At 58.5% G+C, this 19,009-nt stretch overlaps 1 protein-coding gene and 1 long non-coding RNA gene across 11 annotated transcripts in view; both read left to right on the plus strand.

The window, feature by feature from the left end:
- The window catches only part of LOC109498466, a 34,968-nt gene that overhangs the window by 940 nt on the left and 15,019 nt on the right, over nt 1–19,009 (plus strand). For 2 of the 10 annotated variants that reach the window (XR_006596091.1, XR_006596095.1), the window contains 3 exons: nt 7,976–8,181; nt 14,580–15,105; nt 15,934–17,404. This is a non-coding gene — a long non-coding RNA (uncharacterized LOC109498466). Of the gene's footprint in view, nt 380–663; nt 3,034–3,194; nt 4,511–4,678; nt 6,717–7,642; nt 7,777–7,975; nt 8,182–14,579; nt 15,106–15,933; nt 17,405–19,009 lie in introns of those variants that run through there. The other 8 variants (XR_006596087.1, XR_006596090.1, XR_006596088.1 and 5 more) reach the window with 8 other exon arrangements.
- Nucleotides 9,389–10,873, plus strand: LOC123384649. The gene is made up of 2 exons (XM_045055028.1): nt 9,389–9,744; nt 9,906–10,873. The coding sequence occupies exons 1-2, from the start codon at nt 9,514–9,516 to the stop codon at nt 10,437–10,439; spliced, it is 765 nt and encodes a 254-aa protein (XP_044910963.1). The 5' UTR covers nt 9,389–9,513; the 3' UTR covers nt 10,440–10,873.

Consider the following 19,009-nt stretch of genomic DNA (forward strand, 5'->3'; position numbering starts at 1 on the left):
GCTCGATCGCATTTTCTTTTAAGTTTTTTGTTTTTTATTTTAGAGAGCATACATGCGAGCAGGGGAGAGGGAGAGAGAGAATCCCAAGCAGGCTCCACACGCAGCTTGGAGCTTGACTTGGGGCTCGATCCCATACCCTGGGACCATGACCTGAGCTGATATCGGGAGCCCAATGCTCTGCTGACTGCGATGCCCAGGCGCCCCTGGTTGCACTTTCTGAATCCCAAATGGAGCTCTGCAGTCTGCAGGGTTTTTTTTTTTCTGCATTGGATGGAATGTTTGCAGTCAGGGCCGTCTGAGAAAGTTCTAGGCAGCCAGCCTACCAGCTGGTACCACCAGTGAGACCGACTCGTTGACCTTGGTTTCCCTTCCATCCTTGGTAAGTAGAGAGAACCCTTCAGAATTCCCCCTTTGTCCCACGTAAAAAAAAAAAAATAATAATGTTTATTTATTTTTGAGAGACAGCATGAGTGGGGGAGGGGCAGAGAGAGAGGGAGACCCAGAATCGGAAGCAGGCTCCGAGCTGTCAGCACAGAGCCCGATGCAGGGCTCGAACCCACGAACCACGAGATCATGGCCTGAGTCGAAGTAGATGCTTAACCGGCTGAGCCACCCAGGCGTGTCCCACGTTTAACACAGTCGCCTCCTCTGTGCTCTGCTCAGGTCCAAGTGTTGCTGACAGAGCGGGGAGGGGAGCGGCACCGTTTCCGTGGAAAGTGACGTGTGTGTCTCCTGCGTGTGCGCTGAGACGGTAGGCAAAGCTCTCGGAGCTGAGAACCAGGCACACGGCGCCCCCAGCTCTCGCGCTGGGCCTCCGCACGGCCTGTCGGAGACGCGGCAGGAAACGTGTTCGGGGGTCTCCATTCTCCCGAGCACATCTGGGAAGGTGCGCTCCGGGGCCACGATCGCCAGCTTGTGGCCCTGGGACAGGCCTGCCTGCCAGGGGTGCTGACACCAGCCAGAGAGGCCTTGCTGTCCCCAGGGCCTGGCGCAGTCGCCTTACCAAGAGGGGAAAGAAAGCCCCCGGGGCCGTCCGGATGTGACTCCGTAAGTGGTGGTAAATTTGCTGCCTTATTGTTACCGCCTTGAACCATTGTTCTAAGTCACCCACTTTTGGACTAATTCTGGGTTGATAACGGATGGATTAACCATAAACGCTGAACAGCGATGCCCCCCTCCTCCCAAAAATGTGCTGTTGGTGGGTCAAAAATTTTGAGAACAAGTGGGGTCAGACCCATGGGGAGAGAAGACGGGGGTGAGCTCGTCCCCCTGATGCTGGCCGGGAAGCGAGGGGCAGACGGTGGGAGTGTCGGGGAAGGTGGGCGTTCCCGGCCCCTGTCCCCGTCCCCCGCTCTGGGCATCAGCAGGGTGAGCCGCCTGCCCTACGGTCCGACCGTCCACAGGCCTGCGGTGTCTGGCCTCGTGTGACATGAGTCCCCGTGTGGTGACGATGTGGTGGAAATGTGTCCCCTGGTGGGTGCGTGGGGGCGTTGGCGGCCGCGGGAGGCGCTAAGAGGTCGGATCCCGAGTGTCGAGTGTCGCTGAGGCTTTAGCCTAGGCGATTGCTGTCTGCCCATGGCAGGGCCCCGGCTCCGAGCTGGGCAGCGTTCGCGACGTGAGCTCCTCTGTTGTCTCTGTTGGGCTCTTTGCCCCAAGTGACAGAAACCCAACGTGTAGGGGCTTCTGCCGGGAAGCACGAGTGACGGCTGACATGTGGCGTGCCTCTGGGTGACAGGGACAAGTGTCACCCCCTGCCTCCCATCCGCCCTTTCCGCAAAGGTCTCACTCTCTTGCAAGTAAGACGTCTCCCCACAGCGGGAACGTGGTGTCCCCGCACCTGCCCAGCTCTGGTCCCCATGCTTCCCAGGGAGGGTTCCGTGTGCCTGCGGCCGGGTCGGGAGCTCTGATGAGGGGGACGGGCTCCCCCAGGGCAGCCTGGCTGCGAGGGGCCGAGCACCTCAGAGGAGGGGGCGGCCCTGGTGCCCGGCCACCCCCAAGCCGAGCCATCTGCCCGATTCCCCACGTGCTCACGAGGCCCCGGGGGCCTGAACCCGGAGCAGCGCGTGGAATATTCAGCCACAGTGGAACTTCTGGATGGACGGGCACAGAGGGGAGGGAATAGTGGCCTCTGGTCCGTGCGGGGAGAGGAGGGTGGTCTGGCTTCTGCGTAGACAGCTCACCATGGTCTCTCCAGGGAGGGTGGCTCCTGTAGGTTCTAGAAAGACCCAGATCAGGATTATGTGCGGACTCTGGCGGCCACGGCTCCTGACCACACCTGGTGGCTGTGGGGCTCTGCCACGGCTCTTGGAATCCGCGGGGCCCTCGGGAGCCGCCTCGACCTGCAGCCCCGCTTTGTGTCCGTGCCCTCGGCTGCCGTAGCGCAGCACCACGGGCTGGGGCTGACGTCCGAGGCCAGGGGCTGCCTGCTCGCCATGTCTTCACACAATGGAGCGGGGAGAAGGCTCTGGAAGGCTCTGGAACTGCCTTTCTACAAGGACACTGATCCCATCCCGGGGCCCCACCCTCACGGCCTCCCCTGACCCCGGTCACCCCCAGAGGCCGTTCCCCCGGGCCCCAGGGCGTCACCGTGTGAGGTGTGGGGGAAACACCAGCCCACGGCGCACCAACAGCAGAAGCTGAAAAGCTTCCCCTTGGAAACTCGGGATTTAAGGTCTTTCTGTTGGTGAGAACACGGTCTTGCCTCCGCCTCCAGCCTGCCCGCCAGGCATCCCCCGGCGCGAACGACCTTCCCCGAGCCAGAGAGCGCCCACCTGGCCGCGGGGAGGACGGCTCGTGCTCTTAATTAGAAACCCAGCAGCGCCCTTTACCTTGACAGGCAGCTTGTCCACGCGCACTCGGTCCAGCAGCCCTCAATCCTGACTACACTGGGGCGAAAATCAGCCTGTTCACGTGCACACGGCCGCACCCAGCCCTGGACAAAGATGCTGGAAACTTCCCAGCTCTCTGTCCTCCCCGTCTGGCTGGGCCCCGAGGAGGGAAGGGCGGCCCGCGGGAGGACAGAGGAGGAGCTGGGTGAGGGTCTGGGTGGGGGAGGGCGAGGGTCAGGGGCACGGGGCTCTCGGGAGGACGGGGGTCCGGTCCTCGGAGCCTCTGCACGTGGCGGCCGGCAGCTCACGAGCTGAGTGAGCTGTGAGCAGGAGCCCTTTTCCGAATTTCCGTGTTTCCATTCGCAGTTTTCTGCCCTAGGAAGTTACTTTTCACCGCATCCTCTTGAAGACTGCGTGTGGGGCCAGGGCGCCGGAGGTGAGCTAGGCAGAGGTGGGGCTGGGCCTGTGCGGGCAGCGACCGCGCCCAGGGCGTCCATCTTCTTCTGGAGTGAAGGGAGCTTAGCTTCTCTGAGCAAAGAAGCCTCCGCCAAGACCCCTCTCTTCTCCTTCCTGTCGTTACTGTGTCTTTTTCCCGTTAAAAGTGCTTGTGTTTACCTTACACAAACTGTTCTCCAAAATCAGCTGTTCTGAAACCTACGTAGAATCTAGGCCGAGCGATACAGTGACCCCGGAAAGGACAAATCGATGAGATCGATGTGATTTGTGTTCTCGCCCGTGTGTTTCCCGGCTGCTCCCTGGTCACTTAATGCTGGTGGCTCCCCGGGGACGCTGGCTGCGCTGACAGTATTGATCGCCCTGGCAGGATGAGGGGCGGGGGTCCCCGAGGACGCAGGGCCACCCCAGCACAGCCAGGTACAGAGGCACGCCCTCCGCGGGCCTTTGCTGCTTCCTGGGGCCACACGTCTTGGCATCGGTGCTGGTGGCGCTGAGATGCCCAGGGTCCCCCCCGTGCCCACAGCCCCAAGTCCCAGGAGGGATGTGCTTCCTGCACTCCCACACACACTTCCTGGGGGACGGGAGAAGGGAGCCCTGCCTGGACCATCGGGGACCCTTCTATGCGGCCGTGGGTCCCGGTTCTGCTACTGCATAGCTGTGTGGCCTGGGGAAGGTCACTCAGATTCTCTGTGCCTCAGATTTCTTCTCTGGAGGGGGAGCGGGGCTGCGGGGACTGCCCGCTGAAGAGCGCAGGACGTGGAAAGCACGACCGCTTGTTTTACGGTATTGAAAACACCTGCTTTCATCCGAGCGCGTGTCACTGAGCAGGTGTGCTGAGTTCCTGGCTGATCAGGAAAACTTCACGTTCGGAAGCCCAGCCGGGAGCCCTGTTGGCAATCGGGTCCTCGTGGCCGTGATGAGGCAAGGATCTCCACGAGAGCATCCCGGGTGGGGGCGGGCCCTAAACCCAGGACTGGCGACCCCGTATGACGAGGAGAGAGCCCAGAGGGAGGCCGCGGTCACAGCCCCCGGAAGCTGGAAGAGGAAAGGGCTGGGGGCTCCCCCGGAGCCCGCGGGAGAAACCGACCTGCAGACCCCACGCCGTGGCCGCGGGAGGACAGGCTCCTGTCCTTCTCAGGCACCCAGTCCGGTGGTTCCCGGGAAGCCGGCAGAGGCTGGTTCCCCATTTTCCCTCGAGGCTGGAGTGTCAGCAGGGTCACCGACAGGTAGGGGCGGAAGCTCCGGCCGCATCTCGCGGGCAGTGGTGGGGAGGTGGTGGGGGACCAGGCTGGAAGCAGGTGGCCGAGGCGGGACCCCGCACCCGCGGCAGGGTTAGGGGCAGCTCCAGCAGGAATGCTCTGAGGCTGAGCCTGCGTTCCCCCTGCCGCTTCCAGGTGTCTTGGGGTCCCGTGGATGGTGCCCTCATCTCCGGCCCTTGGACCACACCCCTGTCCTTGCTGCTCTGCCCTGGGGCTTCTCTCTGGCCGTAGACCTGGTCCTGCCCTTTCTGAGGGGGCCTTAGTCGAAGGCCCCTGATGGTGCAGCAGAGTCCCCAGTCCGGTGTGGGCTGTCAGTCCTCCGCGGGGCTGCCCCTGACCCCCGCCCCCAGGTGCTCCTGTGTCGCTGCCTCAGCGGGGTCGGCAGTCTCCCCGGGTGCGTCCCTAGCGGGGAGTCCTGTCCTGCGCCCGGTGCCTCCCGGGATGGCAGTTTGAGCATCTGCAGTCCCATCTGTAGGACGGACAGACCTCAGGGAGAAGAGCCCAGGGAGGGCTCCTTGGGATGACGGTGCCCAGTCCTGCAGAACACTCCCCTCCTGGGCAAGGTGACCTCCAAGTGGCCCTGTGACCCACATACCCGGGAAAGAATCAGTCCACTTCCTAGAGGGGTTGGTGCAGGGGGAGCTGACGTGTATCTGTGCCTCCTTCCTGCTGGGAACTTAGGTGCAGGCGCAATCCTGTTCAGCGTCGCCACCAAGCTGCTCCACGTCTGTCACGTGACACGCTGGCTTGAGGTTCAGAAGGTCACCCGGCCGCCGGGAAGCTGGGCAGGCGACCCTGCCGCGGCCGCATCTTGGCCTGGGTGGGCTGTGGGCATGTCGGCCTGCCTGCTGCCAGCCTGGCTCGTGCAGGGTCAGCGTGGGCCCTCGGCGGGGGACGGACCCTCCTTCTGCAGGACGGCCGTGGACGTGGAGGAGCCATGCTCGCCACCCACGATCCCCCAGGAGGAGGAAGACCCTCTTTCCTGGGTTGGTCGGGACCCGGAAGGGGAGGGGCAGCCCCCCACCCCCACCCCCACCCCCATCAGGGCCCATGGCCGTGAGCTTGTGGGTCACCTGGCAACTTGCCCCTGCATCAACGACCAGGCCGGGGCCTGGCTCTGCCCTGTGCCACCCACTCTGGTGACAGGCCACCTTCGTCGCCCGAGGTGCCTCCGTGCTCCGCCTACCCCCGCCCCCTGCCTGCGTAACCCCCTCCTGCCGTCCCCGTGACCATGCCTGTCCCTTCCCGTCCAGCGCCGCCCAGGACAGTCTGATGGGAGCCACACGGAAAGTTAGAAGCGAATGTGATCTTGACTCGAATGATGTCGTCTTTCGTCCGTGGTCTCCAACCTGCTCGCGTTTGCACGTGATCTGCATGAAGCCTCTTAACCAGAGGGTCTCTGTTTAACCGAGTGTTTGCTAAAGCCTTCAGGTGCTCGGCGGTGGCCCGTGGTGACGGCTGGCTCAGCCCAGACCCTGAGGCCGTAGTCCCCAGGCCCGGCCGGAGCTGAGCGGGGCCAGCGGGCTTGGGCCGCTCTTGGCGCCATCTGTGGGTACTTCCGTGTCACCTGGGGGCGGCGGCCTCTGCCGCCGGGGTTGCCGTGGCGGTGCGGTCAGGAGCCCGGCGCTCCGCGGGGTGCCCGCCCGTCCCGGGCTGCTGGGCCACGGCTGCTGGCGGGATGCGGGGCCCTCTCCTCCAGGGTGTGGCTAGAGAACGGGGGCGCGGCCCGTCCACGCTGGCAGGGCCTCGTCCTCAGGGGCCTCCCTGGGCGGCATCTGGGAGGGGCGCCCTCCCCGGCTGGCCTCCCAGGGGGCGAGCTGGGCGCAGTCCGGGCCGCTGAGGGAGGGCCGGCGGGGCTCCGCACAGAGGTGGGTGTGAGTGAGCCACGCGCACCTGTGTGGGCGGGTGTGCACCTGTGACCGTCACGGAACGTGAGCTTGTTTCGAGTGTCGCGCACCCCCTGCCCGGCCTCGGGAGGCGTCAGGACCCTGCTGCCCGGCAGGCTTCCCCCGGCCTTCCCCGTTCCCTGGGCACCTCCCCCTGCCCCGGGAGGACCAGCTTGTCTGTGCGTCCTGGGTGCGAACCTGACCTGGAGGGACCCGCTTGCCTTCTGCAGCCCGGAGTCCTCGCTCCAGCCAGCTGTGGTGGGAGCCGCCTGAGAACCACTGGTTCGGTACATTTTTTAAAAAAATATTTGTTTCTTTTTGAGAGGCAGAGCATGAGAGGGGGAGGGGCAGAGAGAGAGGGAGACGCGGAATCTGAAGCAGGCTCCAGGCTCTGAGTGGGGCTCGAGCTCATGAACCGTGAGATCGTGACCTGAGCAGAAGTCAGATGCTTAACTGACTGAGCCACCCAGGCGCCCCTGGTTCATCACTTTAACATAAAAGCACCGTTAAAAAAAAAAAGTGCTTTACTGGGGCGCCTGGCCGGCTCAGTCGGTAGAGCACGCAACTCTTGATCTCGGGGTCAGGAGTTCAAGCTCCACGGTGGGTGTAGAGGTTACTTAAAATCCTGGGGCGCTTGGGTGGCGCAGTCGGTTAAGCGTCCGACTTCAGCCAGGTCACAATCTCGCGGTCCGGGAGTTCGAGCCCCGCGTCGGGCTCTGGGCTGACGGCTCAGAGCCTGGAGCCTGCTTCCGATTCTGTGTCTCCCTCTCTCTGCCCCTCCCCCGTTCATGCTCTGTCTCTCTCTGTCCCCAAAATAAATAAACGTTGGAAAAAAAATTAAAAAAAAAAAATCTTAAAAATTGTACAGGTGTCGTCTCGCAGGACCCCTCCCCGTCCTTGCTCCCCTGGATGGTCCCTCTGACCGGCTGCGCGGTTCCAGCCCCTGTCCTTTCCCGGGGCTGCAAACGTGTATCTCTGAGCACTGTGTGTATTTCTGCGTTTTGGAAGCAAGTGCTGTTTCGTTGTGCCCACACTCTCATATCCTAACTGTTCACCCGCATGTTTGTGTATGTGCACGTCAGTGTATCGTTTAGATCATCCTCTTAACTGCGCACTGTTCTAGTATAGAACCCGTCACCCTTTCGCTAGGGTGTGTCAATCCCCTTTGAAAAGCAAAACCTTTGCCAATGCCGACGCTTCCCTCTGATTATAGGAAAAAGACCGCAGATATGCTCATTACGTGGAAAACTTTTAAGCTCAGAGACCTGGAAGAGAAAACATGAATGACCTTGTGTCCACTCTACCCCTAACTACCACTGCCATCTGGTGGTTTCTGTCTTTTAACATGTACGTCATTTATATAAACATCTCTTAGTTTGTGTTTTGCCGGGTCATTAAAACTTTAACGATATGATCTTTGTATTGTGTAAACCCGTCTTGGGTACGTGTTATAACCCTATATAATTGATGAGATGGTCCCCTGTTTTTCAGTATCTTCTTACTATAAGTAACCTAATCATTGACTCCCTGCCTGTTCCTTCTCTAGAAATTCTGCGGCTCCCTCCCTGCTCTCAGGGCTTGATTGACGGCTTCCCACTGGGGTTACCTGCCACGAGCCACGCCTCGCTGCCTGCTGAGCAGGTTCTCCGGGGGTGCGATCTCTCGCCAGACCGCGTCCCTGTGTTCCTGCGTCCCAGAGCCTGGAGCCCTGATCCAGAGGGGTGGACAGTGAGCACAGAGCCTGGATCAAAGGTTGAGGAAGGGGAGCGTGCTGGGAGGAGGGGGGAGAGGGGAGGGAAGGTCCCCTTCTCCGGGCGCCCACAGCGTAGGCCTGTGGGAAGAGTGGGGCTTGGGTCGCCATAATGGATACCACAGACGGGGACTTTGACAACAGAGACTCATGACTCACCCTCCCGCGGGCTGGGGGCGGGAAGTCTGAGGTCAAGGAGCCGATGGGCTGGTATCTCCTGGGGTCTCTCTCCTTGGCTGTGTCTTCGCGTGGCCTTTCCTCTGCATGGATCCCTGGTGCCCCTTGTAAGGACACCAGTCCTGGTGCATCAGGGCTCACCCTTGTGAGCTCATTTAACCCCAGTTACTTCCTTAAGGAGCATCTTCGAACACAGCCCCATTGGGGATTAGGAATTTAACCTGTGGATTTGGGGGCACATAATTCAGTCTGATGCTGGGCGAACAGCTTGCCCGTGTGGGAAGCAGGAGGTGCAAAGGCCCCGTGGCAGGACATGCAGGCCTCCCTTGGCTATGAGCCAGGGTGGCTGGAGCACAGGGGAGAGGCGGTGTGGGGGTAGTCAGGACCGGCCTCACCGAGCTTCGGACCCTGGTTCAGGGATGTGGGGCAGCCTCGTTTGGTGGTCAGAACCTGTGGAGGGCTGGGGGCAGCAGAGGGAGGCGTAGTCTGTCTGCCTCGTGGGGACAAAAGTGTGGGGAGAGTGGAGAACGGAAGGCTGATGGTGTTGTAACAAGCCCCTGCGATCCCCTAAGAAGAAGGGAAACTGAGGCTCAGAGAATCCCAGTTGTTTAACCGAGGCCATACGGTTCTCGGTGTGCAGACCCCACACCCTCCGTCCCTTTGTTGTCAGACTGCAGAGAGTATGACATTGCTTTCGAAGCTGTCTTGGGGGCACGTGCCTCATGGCTGGTGCTGTTCTAGAACACGGCTCAGCGGTCTGCAGCCCGCGGGCCACACGTGGGCCGTAGCCTGTTCCTAAGCATCCCGCAAGCTTCAAATGGCTTTTACGGCCTTGAGTTGTGACAACAGGACAAACCAAGCAGAATTTCCGCCAGACCTGGCGTGTGGCCGCGAAGCCTGGCGCGTTTCCTCTCCGGCCCTTCCTGGAAACGCGGGCCCGCGACTCTTCTGGAACGTCCGCGAGCGGAGCCTGGCGCCACACTCACGGTGGGCACCACGGAAGGCCGCGTGCGGGGAGGTGACCCGACAGGACGTCGTGGAAGTGGCCCCGTGAAGACCTGGAAGGACTTAGGGTGACCCGCCCCCAGGGTGCAGGGGGGGTCTCGTGGAGTCCTTTCGGTGACAGGCTCTCCTGCCTCTGGGCTGCTGTCCCGCACATGCTAGTTAATGGCTCGCTGAGTTTGCGTCATCGGGTCGGTCCCCTCTGTGACCCTTTGACTCGAAGAGTACTCGTGTACAGCATGCAGAGGACGAGCCGAGATGCTACGTTTGAGAAAACCTGGGAGTCTGGTGGCTGTTCCCTTCTCCGTCTGGGAGGAGAGAGGGCAGGAAGCCAGGCGGCCCCTGGAGGGCAGGCGGCCCTTTCGTTGTCCATGCTCGGAACAACGGTGGGTGCGGAACGGGATCCGTGGGCTCTTATCTGCCCCTGCGGACGGCCCTCGTCGTAGCCACGTGTCCCGGAGGGGGGCTGGCTCGGCCGCCCTGGGCACCGTCGGGGCGGGGAGAGGGGCCTGGTGTGCAGCACTGTGTTCCCTCTTGCTCCTTCTAGAGGTGCGATGGGGACCGAGCGTCAGCCAAGCGCAGGAGAGCCTGGCCTCGAGAGGCTCCCGGTCTGCCGGAGGGGCAGGCACATCGTGGGATCGACGCAGAGGACGCAGGGCCACCAGCCCGAGGCCACCCATTTGAGGGAGGACAGCTCTGGGCCGCGGTCTCGGGGCTGCAGGAAGTATCCGTCTGTTTAGGTCGAGTTCGGTCCGTCTTCAGCCCCTTCCGTCTGAGCAGGTCGGGATCCCAGCTTCGGATGTGCCCGGGCTGCGTGGCCTGCAGAGGAGGAGGCCAGAACCCACAGGCTCGGGTGTTTTCTGGAGAAGGCCGGGTGGCACCCTGGGGCTGGGACATGCTGGTGGCCCTGGCACCCCGGCTGGCTCTGTGGTGCCTAAGAGCGGGACGGTCACCCTGGTGGTCTGGCCCCCACCGTCCCAGGCCCCGTCCCAGGCCCCGTTTTCTCTCCGAATCTGGGTCCAGTTCCTGGGCAGAGCCGTCGCTCCTCTGGCCTGGCCGGGCAGATGCGTTCGAGGCATAACTTCTGCATCTGATGCCCAAAGCCAGCGTGTGCAAGGGCCCCGGGGGTAGGGGGCAGGGACACACACGCCAGGTTAGCCTCTCTGGGGGTGTCCTGCTGCCATCTGACCTGCCTGTGTGTGACAGGCATGTGAAGTGTGACCAGATCACAGGAGGGCAAACGGCTGTCCGAGAGGGAGGGGAGGCCTCCCTGGAGGGGGCACAGTAGGGCTGCCGGCTGGGGCTGAAAGGTCCCAGAAGGAAAGCAGAAGTGGGGCGAGGACTGGGCGGCCAGGAGAGCGCCTGGGTGAGGGGAGGGCAGTCCGTGTGAGGCAGAGGCGCCCAGCAGCTGTTAGATTTGAGATTCTCCTTTCTGCCTGCAAGACCCTGGCGCCACGAGGGTGGCGTGGGCCATGCTGGAAGGGGGTGGGGCCCCGCAGGAACCTTCCCACTGGGGGCGGGTCCTAGCCCGGGTGGGGGTGGGTGGGGGAGTGAGAGGGGTGGCACGGAACCTCCGGAGGGGAAACGGTGTGGGGCCTGGACCTGGGGAGTGCGGTCCCACGTCGTGCTGAGCTGTGCGGACCCCTCCTCTCACAGCGGCCGCACGATGGGTCTGTGTCCCCCAGAGGCCAGCGGGGCAGCCTCTACGGAGCAGGTGGGTCCACGGCGCCCCTGAGGATCTGGGGCACGTTCTGAAGGTCAGCGGGTCTCTCTGCTTGTTTCCGGGATGGATTCTTGTGTTTATTTTTCCAATTTTAAGATAAAGGAACACCGGGTGTAAGTCGGAGAGATCTCTGGGTTATCCTGGGGCAGCCTCCTTTCCCACCTTGTGAGGGTGAGGCAGTGCCTTCTCCCGGGGTGTCTGAGCCCTGGTGCCCCAGGCTCCTGGCCCGCTGGGTGTCCCCCCTGCTCACGTGCTCCTCTCGTGGGTGGGGCTGGGGAAGGAGGCTGAATTTGGGGGTGCAGATACCAACTTGCTGGGGAACCTTGAGTCCTTTTTCTCGTTTACTTGGCTTGTCTCCAGCAGCCCTCAGTAACCCCACTGCTTCGTGCACAGCCCCGAGGGACCCCTCCGTGTGTCGTGCCAGGTTGGGGGGGCAGAGCCCTCTTGCCTCCCCAAAGCGAGATTTGAAGGAAAACCCTCAAGGTGAAGGGATTCAAATGACCTCCCAGTGTTTATTTTTCTCTTCAAAGAGAAAGCTTCTTTTAAATATTTGTTTTTAACATGTATTTATTTTTGAGACACAGCATGAGCCAGAGAGGGGCGGGGGGGGGGGGGGGGGGGCGGGGAGACACAGAATCCGAAGCAGGCTCCAGGCTCCGAGCCGTCAGCACAGAGCCCGATGCGGGGTTTGAACCCATGAACCATGATCATGACCTGAGCCGAAGTCGGATGCCCAACCGGCTGAGCCCCCCAGGCGCCTCAGGGTGTCCTATTCTTAGGAGTCCCCTGTATGTATGTAATCGAACTTCTTTCCTGTAACCCTTATTGGTCAACTTGATTATTAGGCCACAGAACCTGGAAGAGCAGAGGAGAAAACTCTCCACACCCGAGGCTGGTGTGGAGGGCACGTCTTCACTGTGGGCCATTCCTCTCCCCGTGGTGGCTGCGGCTGGGGTCCTGGGCCTCCGACCAGCGCTGCCCGCAGGGGGTGAGGACTTTTCCCGTGCTCCTGTCCCAGTCTCTGCCTGCAGGGTCTGGCGGAGGGGAGAGTGGAGAGTCCGTTTTTCCTTTTACAAACCCAGACCAGCAGGAGAGAGTATCTGTGGAACGAGTTCCTGGGATCCAGCGACTCGGGTGAAGGTTTGTTACGAGCACTCTTGGTTTTTATCGATCCTTTTCCTCCCAGAGACGGTCACTGCCTTTTGTCTTTGTTGCGTCTTTCGTCACGGGGCAGAGTCGCCACCGGGCAGGGCCAGCCCCCGAGGCTGGCGTCGCTGGGGTTGAGGTGCGCGGAGGTCGAGGCCTCGCTAAGGGGCGTCTCGGGAGCCACGGCTGTGCGGCTGGTGGGCACGCGTGTAGTTTCCAGGCCGCCGGAGTGGTGGCCACCGATCTCACAGGCTCCGCGTGAGGGTAGGTTGGCCACGTGACGGGTTAGATTGTGTCCCCGCCAACCGCAAGAAAATTCCGTACGGGAGGTGCTCTGTGAGACCCCATGATCCGCAGCCCAGAGGCGCATCCCTCTCGGGCGTCCGCGTGGCTCCGAGAGACCCACAGCTCAGCTGGGAACAGCTACGAGGTTCTCCTCGCATCTCGCCGTCTGTCCTGACGGCCGACTTTGTGACCGGTGAGGGCATCGTGTCCGGGCTCCGCCAGCGAGACGGTGCACTTACTCGGGTGTGTCTGGTGGCTGGCTGAACCGGCTGGGGACCCCAGACCCAAAGCCACCAGCGGCGCTCTGTCAGGCCACGCTAGCTCTCGGGAACTTGCCGTCAGGGGCTTTTGTTCTGTGCACCTTTGTGGTCTTGCCGGTGCTGGAAAAGCCCCATTCCGGCCGCACCTGCTCGGGGCCCTCGATTCGCGGGGTCCCAGAGGCACCTCCCTGTCGGGAAACTGGACACGCGGTTTACCCCATTCTGACCACCTGCGGGCCTTGAGTGTTCGCTTGCCGAGGCTAACTGCACATTTTGTGTCCTCGAGGGTGTGCGTCTTCTCTCCACCTGGGAAGCCTTTCTGCGGCTTAACCAGCATCACTGTGGGGTGAACCTACCACCCTACTGGTTAATGGCCAGATGATGATCCTTTGAGCTGGTCGTATTTAAAGAAAAACTTGTTGTAGAGAGCGCTTCTCCTAAACAAGGGCCTGGCTGGCGTCTACGGAAAAGACCGAATTCAAAAGCAGATAAAAAGTCTAGGGGCATCAGGGACTCCCTTAACTAGATGAAGGAACAGAGATTACGTAAAAATTAAACTTGACGTCCAGTGTCGGTTCCCCCTTCTTAGAGTCCGAAGCGTTTGTCACCCCACCTTCCGCCACACCTGTCTCGTGTCAGAACCGTCGTCCTGGAAGCCGTTAGGCACCCACAGAAGTGGCACATTCCCACTAAGCTCATTTTGTGTCCCGAGAACTGGGCTTGGCCAGGTTGGGGGCTCCAAAATCTGGCCACACGTCCCTGTGGGCTGCATCCTGCTTGCGGCCGGATCTGGCTGGACAGAGATGTGAGCCAACCTCCCCCACCCCCATGCGGCCAGGGTCCTTCCACCATGCTGCCCGCCCTGGGCTGGTGGGGGGATTACAGCCAGGATACCCCAGTGTAGTTGGGAATGTCAGTTCGGCGGAGTCCCAATTTCCTTTCGAGAAGAACCCCCGATGCATGGGACTTGGGGAGGCCGAACAGCCGAAGGGTCCTGACCAGGGCTGCTCTCGGGTGAATGCCCGAGGGCCGTCGGCAGAACCTGATCCCTGACCGTCCGCTTGGGTATTCTGCGCGTTCTGTGTCTCTAATTGGTGTTTAGCATCGGCTGTGGGAGGCTGTGTTTGGATATACCGACCCCTTCCCGTACTTCACGGTCTTGGGAAACATGGAAAAGAACTGTGATTTTAACCGAAAGGGCAGGACGGTCCACCCTTTTGAGTTGTTTTGCTCAAGCCTTGGTTGAAATTGCCCCTGCTTTGATCCAACGGCTGGGAAAACGAAGGCGGGGTCCTCGCTGCCGGCCTCCAACCGCTCCGCGTTCGTGGTGTCTCTGCCAGGCAGAGGAAGGGGCGCGTGCGCGTGACTCACGGAGCCATCTGGCCGCCCTTCGCCCAGCGTCTGCCGACTTGTACCGATGGGGAGACCTTAGGGTGGACCCCCGCGTGGCTGCAACATACTTCCGTGGGCCCTGCTGAACAAGGCAAGGAACGGACCCGGACTCTGGTCCTTCTGGCCCCTTCAACGGCCAATTTTATCCTTACAAAAAATGGCTTTTGCCAGCCTTTTGAAATATGTTTGTAAAGAGGAACAATTTTATTGTGATCGACACGTGAATTACTGTTGGGCCAAAGCGACACTAGCGTGTCCCTCGACAACCAGGGGACAGCCTGGGTAAGAGCGACTGCTCCCGGCGCCTCGCGAGACTGACAGGCCAGCCAGAGCTCGGGGTCAGGAGGTGAGGCTTCTCCTGGCACGCTGTAGGAAATTGAGATCAGGGATGTCTTGTCGTCTTTTTTTCCTACAGATGGGCCAATCCTTTGGGATGTATTCTGAAAAATCGGGATGATTTTGATCCACAAATCCTGAAGAGAAAGCGACTCCTTTTTTTTTTGCATCGAGACTTAGCCCCAGTACAAATCGGAGGAGGAAACCTGGCCGCCAGAGGGAAGTATCAGTCGTAACATCATCCTACAACTGGACTTACTCTGTAAACGTGAGGGGAAATGGAGGAAGTCCCCTACATTCAGTGTTTTGGGGCCTTAAAAAAATGAGGTACGTGTAAGCAACGTAAGGTCAATCCTGGCCTGTTGGCAGCCGTTTCCGAGGGCTCACGACCAAGAAGGGAGGGACCTAAGGCCCTGCCTGTACCCACAGCAAACCCAGAGAGAGGAAGGAACGTCTCCTACCTCGGTCTCCTCCTCATCGGGTCCTCAACGTCCAGACTTACAAACATGCGCTTCTCCCTGCCGCCCTGCCCGTAACGTGGCCGACATGTGTCCCCTACAAGAAGCTGGGGTGCAGGAAGGGGGACGCGGGGAGGCACGGCCATGGTAAGATTACCAGCACTTTTTTCATTACGGGATTTAAGACAGATAAAAGGAGATCTAGGTGAATTTTCTGATGATCCAGAGAAGTATATAGAGGCTTTTCAGAACATTAGGTATGAGTTGATGTGGAAAGATACAATGCTATTGTTGAATCAGACTCTTTAAAAAAATTTTTTTTAATGTTTATTTTTGAGAGAGACAGAGTGTGAGTGGGGGAGGGCAGAGAGAGAGGGAGACACAGAATCCAAAGCAGGCTCCAGGCTCCAAGCTGTCAGCACAGAGCCTGACATGGGGCTCGAACCCACAAACTGTGAGATCATGATCTGGGCTGAAGTCGGACGCTCAACCGACTGAGCTACCAGGAGCCCCTGTTGAATCAGACTCTTTTTTAAAAATTTTCTTTTGATGTTTATTTTTGGGAGAGAGAGGAAATCAGACTCTTATTGAGACAGAAGCGTGGGGTTCTGGCAGTGGCTGGAAGCAATCGGGACGAGCAACTCGTTAATTATCATGGGACTGGAGGGTCCTATAGGGGACTTTTAGTTCCCTACTGGGGCTCAGGCATCCCCCCGCCCCCCAAGATCCTAATTGGGACTGTGACCATCCCATTGGGGAATGGTGTCACCATTTCCAAGCCTGTATTTTGGAAGGATTAAGAAGTAAGGTTAAGCCCTTAAATTATGCTAAATTAGCCACTATCTCAAGACACAGGATGAAAGCCTGGTGGCCTTCCTGGAAAGGTTAAGGGAGGGTGTCATTAAATATACGGCTATCTTCCTTAACACCTCGAGGCCAAGACGTTTCTGAAGGGCAGATTTTTCACTCAATCAGCCCCAGGTAGTCGATGGAAGCTACAAAAATTGGCTGTTGGCCCGGAAGGGACCCTGGAAGCTCTTACGAACTGCCTATCGGGTATGTTACAACCAAGATAAAGAGGAGAATGAAGAACCGGAAAGGAGGCTTAAAACGACAAAACCGAGGCCTTTGCCGTGGCCTTACGTACTATGTCAGACCAGACTTCCCGAGGCCCTGGCACCAAGTGCCATTTATGTGGCTGTTAGGGCACCGGAAACGAGAATATCCTCAGAGGGGACAGGTTGAAGCCCCTCAATCTGCCAGGGCTCAGGTAACCAGTGTCCCCGAAAGGGCTCTCAAACCTACCACCTGTTGGAAGCTCAGAGCCTCGGTAACTCTGGGAACAGAGGGAAAACCGACTGATTTCCTTCTTGACCGCGGAGCCACCTGGTCTGTCCTTTCCGCTCCTGGCCGAGCGTCCAAACGCAACGTAAGGACTAGAGGCGTCTCCGGAAAACTGAGGACTAAATTTTTCTCTCAGCCACCGGGGTGCATGTGGGAAGACCTAGTTTTTTCACATTCTTTTTCACAATGCCAGAGAGCCCCCCCCCCCTTTGCTGGGAGGGACATTACGACTGGATGAGGGACTAGGGTGATACTGGCCCCAGGACACATGAACAGTTGCCTGAACTTACAGTAATCTGGATGCCGAAGGTCAGTCTCCCCTTGAGGTAAAATTCTGCCTCATGGAGTTGTTCCCATGGAAACTGGATGGCCAGAGGATGGAGAGCCATGAACTGGTTCAGGAGCTTAATCATTCTAATCAGCCATAACACAAGATCCAAAAACATGGTTAAATTGCCAACAACAATAGGACCAGACACGTCGGGGACTCTGGATGGCTACCGTGTGCGTGTCTTCCCTTGGCGTGACCCCCTCCCTGGGAGGCAGCGCATTTGGAAATACTATTGCTTGTTGGTCTAATACTGTTTGTAGGTCATTTGTAGAAGCTGTTGCACAAGTCAGGAGAATAAGACCGCCAAGAAACTTCCGCTAGCCCTGACGTTCCAAACACCCTCCCATCACGTCCGCCTCCGGATGGACCTCTGGGCCCGCCCTGACTGCCATTCCCCTGTTCCCGCTCCCCTTCGGGAAGCGGTGAAGGTGGGGGGTCATCAGGGTTCCTAATGGTAGTCGGGAGTCACGTGTTCAGAGGGGGGTAGGGAAAGACAGGGTTACATAGGCAGAGAGGGAAAGGTTAGGACCCGAGGCCACTGCGCGGGAAAAGCACAAGTATTTTGCAACAGTGCTGGGAGCTGCTGACCACAGCGAACGCCCTGGGGCGTGAGGTTCCTAAGAATGCGACAGAGCCCACCTACTCCCCTTCCGGTTTCCCCCAGGAACTTGACGAAAGACTTAAGTGTGGCCATAGACCGCCCCCCACACGATGGAGTCGGGCCCATCGGGAGAGGACGGTCCAGCACCGGGAGCTACCAAGCCAACAAGGGTAGGACCTGACAAGGGACAAGGGGGAAAGAGGGGGAGGGCGACCAGAACCTTATAGAACAAGGACTCTTGCCTAGAGCCCCTGGGGATTCACTCGCAGACGTCCCCCTCTGTACAGAGAGCTTTCCTGCTGTGCTTCCTTTCTGATCTGATACTCTGATACGCTTCTCAGCTGCTCGTTTTATTTATTTTATTTACTAAAAAAAAATTTTTTTTTCAACGTTTATTTATTTTTGGGACAGAGAGAGACAGAGCATGAACGGGGGAGGGGCAGAGAGAGAGGGAGACACAGAATCAGAAGCAGGCTCCAGGCTCTGAGCCATCAACCCAGAGCCTGACGCGGGGCTCGAACTCGCGAACCGCGAGATCGTGACCTGGCTGAAGTCGGACGCTTAACCGACTGCGCCACCCAGGCGCCCCACAGCTGCTCGTTTTATTGTGTCCCCCTCTTCATTCTTCAAAACAGTGAAACAGCAAACCCGGGTTTTGAGGTAAAAAAGATCCTCCAACACTAGGATGAAGTTCTTGGGTGAGCTTGCGAAGTCGTTTCCCCAGATATTTTGGTAACCTGGAACCTTAAAGCTTTGCTAAGTTAGATGAGAAGATAAATTCCTTGAGCATCTGGGTCATGACTGAAACTAACTGCTGAGCTCAGGTATCTCCTTTCACTCCCCCCCCCCCCAAAGGAAGCCAACAGATATTTGGGCCTATTAGTAAACATGTTTTCCACATTAAGCAAAACTGCACGACGAGGAAGCCTGTGTCTCTAGAAATTGGAAAATCTGAGTATGTTTTATGATCTAGAGAATGCTCCTGTGACGGTTCACAATTGCTTGTTGGCTTTCACTAGAAATTAAGGGTTTCTAGGGCTTAAAAATTCTAATATGATGGAAGCCACTAGAAATAATAAGGAAACCTCTCCGTATGCACGGAAAGTGTGATTTTGTAAAAAGGAGGGTCGGAGGAATGGTGATGTGCTTTTGTCGAGGACAAAGAAACTTGTAGGTTTGTGGAAAAGGAGGCTTTGGAGAGAAATTTTAACGTGTGGCCAAGGTGGCTAAGATTACAATTAAATTTTAATATCAAAAGTAAGTGGCACAAAATTGGTTTTTGCTCTGAAAAACGAAGTTTTCTTGAACCTCAGGTTTGCTGTTGACAACAGTTGAGAAAAGTTTCTTAACTTTTCAAGTAACCCACCAGAAAGCCAAGATCTGGTGCCTTACCAGGTCTTTGTTTTCCGGCACTTTGACTAAATCAGCCACTAAGTACTGTCTCACAATGGTCTGTGACCCTCTGTAGTCAAGTGTCCAAACGTGTTGATATTTTCAACACTTACCCAAATCGAAGTCTAAATAAGGCCTTTACTGACCTCGAACTAAGTTTTGAGAATTTCCAGAGGGTCCCTGAACATCTCCAAAGGTTTGTTCTCACTTACACAAAGAATGATGTTCTGCTAATTAGGCTTATTTGATCGTGTTAAATTCTATGGAAAGCATGTGAAATACATGATGATAACCCACTGTGTCGGTAAATATTAATGTTCTGCAAGTTCTGAGATCCCCCACACACCTAGAATATCCTGGATAGCATCACCAGTCATAACCGC

This window comes from Felis catus, chromosome A3 (assembly GCF_018350175.1).
Source record: "Felis catus isolate Fca126 chromosome A3, F.catus_Fca126_mat1.0, whole genome shotgun sequence".
In the NCBI taxonomy this organism is placed as follows: Eukaryota; Metazoa; Chordata; class Mammalia; order Carnivora; family Felidae; genus Felis; species Felis catus.

Coding starts and splice junctions, on each gene's coding strand:
- LOC123384649 (XM_045055028.1), top strand. CDS start 9,514: ATGCTAGTTAATGGCTCGCTGAGTTTGCGTCATCGGGTCGGTCCCCTC. Junction 9,745..9,905: donor TGTCCATGCTCGGAACAACG/GTGGGTGCGGAA, acceptor TGCTCCTTCTAG/AGGTGCGATGGGGACCGAGC.